Below are 7,964 nucleotides of genomic sequence, written 5' to 3'. Positions count from 1 at the left end.
TGGCAGATTTGGGCTTACTAATGTTATATGGGTTGAAATGTATTATTATTATTTTAATTTATTTATATATATTTGGACTGGATTTGGATTGAATTTCAATCCGAAAATCCGAATTTCAAATTTTTTTTTTAGTTATATAGAGTGCTTAAAAAAGTCCAAATCCAATCCGAAAATCCGAATTTCAAATTTTTTCAGTGAGTCCAAATCCAATCCAAATTTAAAAAAGTCCAATCCAAATAGCTTATTTGGACTGGATTGGATTGGATTTGGATTGAATTTCGGACTGGAGTCCGAATAATGAACACCCCACATGCTCATGAAACCAAAGGTGCTACTTATAAAAAGTCAAATATGTTTGATAGTCCACCAACTAACACCAAGTACCAAACCCGGTAAACATCGAAGAGGGATTACATGAAAATCACATAAGTCTGCGAAAAATGAAACAACCAATTCTAATGTTTAACTTAACATGCTAGCAAACGCGAAGTCAAAATGCTTTCAAAATGTTTAACAACGAATTTTCTTCAAATACAGTTCTTCATATAAATAAAGGGGAAGCCTATACATGACCTCTCTCATAAGGCTTAAGATGGACCTGACCAATCCACCCCATTTCTTTGCAAAATGTCATCATGCGCTCCTATATCTGCAGCATAATCATATGATGCCACATCTCCCACATAATCATAGTAGTCCTCTATTGTGTTCTGATTATGCATAAGTTGAGTATTTTTCCTCTTTGCCTGGGGAATGTGTGAAAATTAATGTATTAAAAAAATGAATGAATACTATCGGTGAATTAATATACAAAAGAATGAATGAATACTATGGTAAAAAACTCAACTGTAAATTAAAAAATTTTCTACTCCAACTTACAAGTAACTTGGTAGGCAACTCAGACTCGCCAACAGATTTGTTTTTGTCCCCTTTTGGTTTACCATCCTTCTTCTTGTACCCAGTCTCTGCCAGGGATTTGGCCCTACCCTTGGGCCGTCCTCGAGGTTTCTTCCAAGACACCGGATCCTTCAACACTGGCTTTGATACAGAGTTTGGAGTTGGGCATGACAAGGGATTGTTTGATCCAATTTCTGATGGGGGTAATATTGTTCTTGGGAGGGATGGAAGAGAGGGTTGGTTTTCAAGGTACTTCTCCCTGCTTTTCTGTACTTCTAAATGGAGCGTTTTCAAATAATTAACAACAAGATCAAATGTTTCCTTATCAGCTAGAACTGATGATCGCCTCCTATCAGTAATCACTTCTTCACTTTTCCCTTCTGGGATAATCCACACCCTATCTTCAAGGAGATATTGAATCAAGTTCCCATCCAAGACACGCTCGTCCCTCCCAGAGCAATGCATTAGTCGAGTACACTCTGTCTGAATCTCCTGAAACTTGGTGTCGGTGTAAATATTCTGGAAGAATTACTCAATGTAGAATCCACTAACAAGACACCGAAGATATTTGCGGCACCTTGCATCAGCTTCTATTTCCGCTTTAACACGCCTCTCCATTGCTCTTTTGTACTTATCCGAGAATTCATATAGCTTTGTTTTCCTGTTTACAAATCCATCAAAGAAACTATTGATGCTTTCCACTCTTTGCGCAGTCTTCATCCCGGCCCAGAAATGCTCTTTCATAAAAGCAGGGACCCACATATGCTGTTCCTCATACAATTCAAATAACCAGTCATTGTCATGCAGATTATACTCCGACAATAACTCAGTCCATCTACGCTCAAACTCTCCAACTGTGAATCTCTCATATATAAGAGTCTTAAGAGGACTCTTAAAATCATGGTACCTGTAACATCAATCATGACTTAACACTTCAAAGGCACCTGACTCTTAGGAGGACCCTCAAAAGGTCAGAAAGGTCAGGCAATATGACATTTACACACAAATCATAGTACAATTGCATTTACACACATGGGGGCAAATGATCAAACACAAATGATCAAACACACATGGGGGCAAATGATCACAACACAAATCATAGTACAATTGCATTTACAATCATGACAAGTGCACATCAGAAAACAAATTCATGACCAGAAAAACTTTCAATGATATGTGTAAGGATAACATCGGAAAACAAATGCATGACCAGAATAACTTTCAATGATATGTGTAAGGATAACATCAGAAAACAAATGCATGACCAGAATAACTTTCAATGATATGTGTAAGGATAACATCAAAAAACACATGCATGTACATATTTGGGAGGAACATGACAATGACATTACTTATCAAAGACATGAATACAATTGAAATTTAGGTTGCACTAATATTAAATTTCAACAATATGTGTACCAAAACTTACTGAACATACATACCATAGTACTTACCCTTCCCATTTTCCAAGCTTATCTGGGAATTTCTTCAATATGTGCCAAATGCACCAACGATGCCGAGCATTAGGCATCACTTGTTGCAAAGGCTTGCGCATAGCAGCGGCTTGATCGGTCAGAATAGCCCCGGGTTGTTTATTGCCCATGCATGACAGCCATTGCCTAAATACCCAACCAAATGTGTCTGAATCCTCGTGTGAAACAAGTGCGCACCCCAACAATATAGATTGCCCGTGATGATTAACCCCTACAAAGTTGGCAAACGGGAGGTCATACTCATTAGTGAGATATGTGGCATCAAAACAAACCACGTCACCAAATTCTTCATAAGCCACTCTACTCCGAGCATCAACCCACAAAACTTCCTTCAAACAACCCTCTTCATCTAAACGGTGTGCTTGATAGAAATTCTGATTATCCTCTTGCATCCGGTTAAAGTACGCCATCATAGCAGCCGCATCACCACCTTCCATTTTCAGCCGCTTTACCTTTTCCTTTTGCACTTCATGTTCAAGGTCCTTAACACTAGGGAGGTTGTCGATCCCGGTCTCAGTACCCATACACCCATGTATTTGCCTTATGGGGACACCTTCATCGTAGTAATTAAACAATTTTTTCCTTACATTTGACGTGTAATTTTTCATTCGATACTCCTTCACCAAATTAGCATCACTATGTATAGGGGTATGATTATCATGTTCTTTTTTCAATTTCCTAATAACCAACAACCCATCACTGTCAACCCCAGCGTATAACATGGCACCACACTCACATTTCTTGGAGGTCCGTTTCGCCTGCTGCAACATATCTTCCCTAACTTCACCATTCACTATTCCACCTGTGCCGCAAGCATCCATAGACTTGGACCTTTTCTTCGCCTCCCTCCTTGCCCTCATATCAGGTGGACCATAACACTCACACCTCCATGTCGCCCCTCTCCGCTCCTTATCCTTCTTAGAATAATTGGATGATACTCTTATACCCCAAAACCTTTCTGCTCGGCATACTCTTTGTAGTAAGTTTCTACATCTTCAAAGGATTTGAAAACCATCCCTAACCTAGGTGATTCCACATAACTGTACATGGTCACCATGTTTGTTGAGACAATAGTCTCCACTGTTTCGATTGTTGTAATTGGAGACATGGCAGCTAATCTCTCAGCGGACTTTGGAACATTCAAAGGCACAAGGTTAAGAAAGGGACCATCAGCACCAACACCGGAAGTTATCACTTTTCCCTCCTCAATATCAATAGAAGAACTCCCAACAAGCTCTCCCATTTTCCCAGGATCACAGTCTGATTCCATATCCAAACTGCATAGTAAACACTTTAATTTCAGACTGAAATCACTTAACAGAACACTGTAATTTCATACCAAAACATAGTCAATGTCACTTCATATTGCAAACTTCTATAACAGATGCAACAACACACCATTGATATAATACCAAACTCACGCAATAGCAGATGCAATATTGGCTATCAAATTTCCAATTCAACATTCCATTTCAAATTATGTTACTGAAAATTGATTATTCATTTTTACAACACAATTAGTAGGAATATCTAGTAATTCCTATTCAAATTCCTAATTAACTCACTCAATTCCTAATCTTCACTGAATTCCAATTACTTCAAGCAATAAAACCCACAATTAACCCCATCAAGCAATTGCATTATCCAGTTATATGTAATAAAATTCATCCAAAAACAACAACAATTCACTACTTTACATGCATATATTTACCAATTGCAACAAACGAGATGACGATTTTTATAAATTAACACCAATTAAACGACTTTCTCCAAACTAGGGTTTTCAATAAACTAGGCAAAACTTACCAATTCAGTTGTACCAATGTCAGATTAAGCTAAGGGACATCAAATCGGAATCTCCCTATCTTCAAAGCTTGGAAAAAATGGAGTGCAGAAGAAGCAAACACAGCTTCACGATCGTCTTCTCTCCAGACTGCTCCCAGGGAATCTTAGGCAAGGCAAGGACAAGATAAAACGGGATGTGAAATGGGGGACTGTTAACCAAAAGCTAACGGCAAAGTTATGTGCCAAGTCAGCAAAACTACCAAAAACAATAAAATAATGAAAGATGTTCAAATAATTTCGAAAGTGCCATCTTATGAACATATTTCGTTCATAAGGCTTATGAACTGGGGGAAGCTCTATATAATTTAATGGTGCGCAGCTTAGTTGGAAAGGTGATAGTCCCAGGTTCGAGGATCATCAAGCGCATTTTGACTGTTTATTTTTTTTCTTTTTAATCTTCTTCTTTTCCCTACTCCTCAGTTAATCCGTTTCTCTTTCTTTTTTCATTGTCGCTGCTCAACTCACTCATGACATCTTCTCATTTGCTGGCTGCGTCGGCAGGTCTACTTCTCTCCTTTTTTTTCTTTCAATTTCTTAAATGTTTTAATATGTTTTATACTTGTTTAAATTGTAGATTACTAGATTGTTATTTTTTTTTTCTTTTTAAGTGTTAATTGTTGTAGTGTTAAATGTTTAACTCTGTTTTAAATTTTTAAATCTATTTATTAACGGAAATTTCATGAAATGCCCCTGAGTAATTTTTTTATTCACCAAATACCCATCAAAACTTTCAAATTCACCAAATACACTTGAGTTTAAGAAAAATGTCACCAAATGCCCTTAATGACAAACGACGGTTAACACCGTTAGTCATTAATGACTAATACGCCACGTGGCAGCCTCTAATTGGTTGTTGTAATATTAGTTAATTAATTATTAAAAAAAAAACTTTTAAAAAAAAATTAAAAAAAAAAATTTAAAAAATACCCCAACCACCCAAGACCCACCCCACCCCCAACGGCCGACCACCAACCACCACCACCAGATCTCACCCCTCCCCCTGCGCCGGTGGTCCCTTTTTGCCGGCGAGGGCAGCCCCCCCCCCCCCCTCCGACACCCCCTCCCCTACCCCCATCCCCCTCTCCCTCTGTTTCCCTTTCCCTTAAACCCCTCCCCATCCCTCGAAAAACCCCCCCTCCTTCGCGGCCGGCGTCCAAACCCCCTCCCCGGCGCCGGCGAACCTTTTTCGCCCCACCCCCCGCCATCCCCACCCCCTTCCCCCTCTAAACCACCACCCTAAAAACCGAAAAACCCCCAAATCGAAACCCTAGATTTCGATTTGGGGTTTTTTCGACTATAGGGTTTTTTGGGTGGTGGTTTAGGGGGGAAAGGGGGTGGGGATGGCGGGGGTGGAGGGTGGGGCGAAAAAGGTTCGCCGGGGAGGGGGTTTGGACGTCGGCCGCGAAGGAGGGGGGGTTTTTCGAGGGATGGGGAGGGGTTTAAGGGGACGGGAAACGGTGGGAGAGGGGGTTGGGGGTAGGGGAGGGGGTGTCGAGGGTGGGGGGCTGGCCTCGCCGGCGACCGGCGCCGGTTTCGGCTGGGAGCTGGCGGCCGCCGCCGCCGCCGTCTGGCAGGGGCTGGTGGTGGGGCGGGGTGGGGTCTAGGGGGTGGTGGGGGTATTTTTTAATTTTTTTTTTAAGTTTTTTTTTATATTTTTAAAGTTTTTTAATAATTAATTTATTTATATTACAACAACCAATTAGAGGCTGCCACGTGGCGTATTAGTCATTAATGACTAACGGTGTTAACCGCCGTTAGTCCGCCGTTAGTCATTAAGGGAATTCGGTGAAATTTTTTTAAACTCAGGAGTATTTTGGTGAATTTGAAATTTTTGATGGGTATTTGGTGAATAAAAAAATTATTCAGGGGCATTTAATGAAATTTCCGATTTATTAACTGTTACTTGTTTAAATTGTTAATTTTGTTACTTGTTTAGTTGATTGATTAATGAATTGAATTATTGTCAATTGTATGTCGTTAATCTAATAATGAATAATCTGTTTTGAGTTTTTCAATTTCTTAATTGGTAATATGTTGATTATTTTGTTGTATTGTTAACTATTAAATGGGCAGTAGAGTATTGTAGTGTGTGACCATGAAAAGTTTGGAGCATTTTTAAAACGAATCTCAAAAATCATCAAACTTTTCCTCTCCAAACTCTCAACCAGTAAAGACATTGAGGATGAAGAAGACATCGAATCATTTTTATTTTGCATATTTATTGGAATTTGGACTTATTTTGTTGCGTACTTTTGTATTGGTATTCATTTGAACACTCTATTTTATACTTGAATTCCTGATTTATATCTGTGCATTCGGACATCGTGTGTTTAACGAAGTTCGAACCCCCTAAGTGCAATTCCTGGATCCACGTACAATAGATTTTCATTATTGGATACTATCACAAATTTTAGTATTTGGTATCTATTTGTTGAAAACTCAATTATAAGAATTATAGGGGTATACATGTTCATAGACTAATCTTAAGAGTTTAAGTAAAGAGGTAGTTATCAATAATGTGGGGACGTAAGTATATCAAGGTCTACAAATGTATTAATGACAAAAATTATATATATTTACAATGTAATGACAATACTCAACAAAGAGGGCTAAAAGTTAGTTTTGAAGGGTTAAAATAAACTAGTGGAGGGTTACAAAAGATTATCAACTACTAATATTTGTTGTTCTAAAAAAAAACAATTGTAATTCATAAAAAAGATTATCAACTACTAATAAATATAGAATAATGTTAAAAATGACATAACATGAAATTATTACAACAAACTTATATTTGTTTCGTTAAAAAATGATTCTTGCTTTTGTTTATTGAATTTAGATTGTAATTATGTGTGAAATTTACTTACATTTTATTAATAGTTTCTAAATTAACATAGTAACTATAATATATTTGTATGTAACAGGTATGTAAATAAAAGTATTATAACTTCTAAACTAGTAACAACGAAGCCCTTATATTGAACTTAAAAATCAGTGTTTAATCAGTTACTGGGATACATAGAACAACTCCATGTTGTATGATTGTGATTACAACTACTGTTATTTTGTGTTACTAAAAACTACTCAATCAATTATTGATGTTGTTGTTAAGAGAAAACCGAAAACCCGAAGAACATTAGAATTAACGATTTGCCATTTTCTTCAACGACATGTTATGTTTTAATTATGGAAAACTGCAAGTTCAATTAGCGAATCGGGTTGATGTGAAACAACTCATATACTGGAAAACGCCTAATTTAATTATGAACAATGGTAAATATTACAAATTCACATTAATGTACATAAATAATTGTTCACCAAAAAAAATTAGTTCAAAATTGACAAAAACGGTAAATTAGATCTCCAAATTGATGTTAAACATGCAATTCTCCGGTTAAATTGCGATCAACCATTTTGCAGGGGGTAATTCACCATTTTAATTATATTTATTTGGTAGAGGAATAATATTGGGAATTTCAATGGATGTGAAAATAAAATAAAAAAATTCTTAAAAAAATGAAGCAAATTGTGTACACAATTCCAGAATATCAAAGATTAGAAACATGTAAATTCTTTTAACAAACAAATCCGGAGAAAAATTATATATGAAGAGATGAACATTATGAAGAACCCTAGAAATTGGGGATTTGTGAAACGTAAACTAAAAACAAAAATCGTAACAAAATTTGAAGCTATTTGATTCCATAAACTCAAAATATTAAATTTTTTGAC

The 7,964-nt window shown here is 37.1% G+C and overlaps 1 protein-coding gene across 1 annotated transcript; it reads right to left on the bottom strand.

Moving 5' to 3' along the window:
- Positions 1-342: 342 nt before the first annotated feature.
- LOC145587514 (protein FAR-RED IMPAIRED RESPONSE 1-like) lies at positions 343-4,434 on the bottom strand. The gene is made up of 4 exons (XM_081644254.1): positions 4,197-4,434; positions 2,352-3,667; positions 880-1,804; positions 343-746 (listed from the first exon to the last, which is right to left on the bottom strand). The coding sequence occupies exons 2-3, from the start codon at positions 3,248-3,250 to the stop codon at positions 1,426-1,428; spliced, it is 1,278 nt and encodes a 425-aa protein (XP_081500380.1). The 5' UTR covers positions 3,251-3,667; positions 4,197-4,434; the 3' UTR covers positions 343-746; positions 880-1,425.
- Positions 4,435-7,964: the final 3,530 nt, after the last annotated feature.

Source organism: Chenopodium album, chromosome 2 (genome assembly GCF_948465745.1).
Source record: "Chenopodium album chromosome 2, dcCheAlbu1.1, whole genome shotgun sequence".
In the NCBI taxonomy this organism is placed as follows: domain Eukaryota; kingdom Viridiplantae; phylum Streptophyta; class Magnoliopsida; order Caryophyllales; family Amaranthaceae; genus Chenopodium; species Chenopodium album.
This window is presented reverse-complemented; position numbering and strand designations above follow the sequence as displayed.

Excerpts from the sequence above, each read along its gene's own strand:
- LOC145587514 (XM_081644254.1), bottom strand. The coding sequence starts at position 3,250 with ATGAGGGCAAGGAGGGAGGCGAAGAAAAGGTCCAAGTCTATGGATGCT. Across the intron at positions 1,805-2,351 it reads AAGCTTGGAAAATGGGAAGG|GTACCATGATTTTAAGAGTC; the intron begins GTAAGTACTATG and ends TTGATGTTACAG.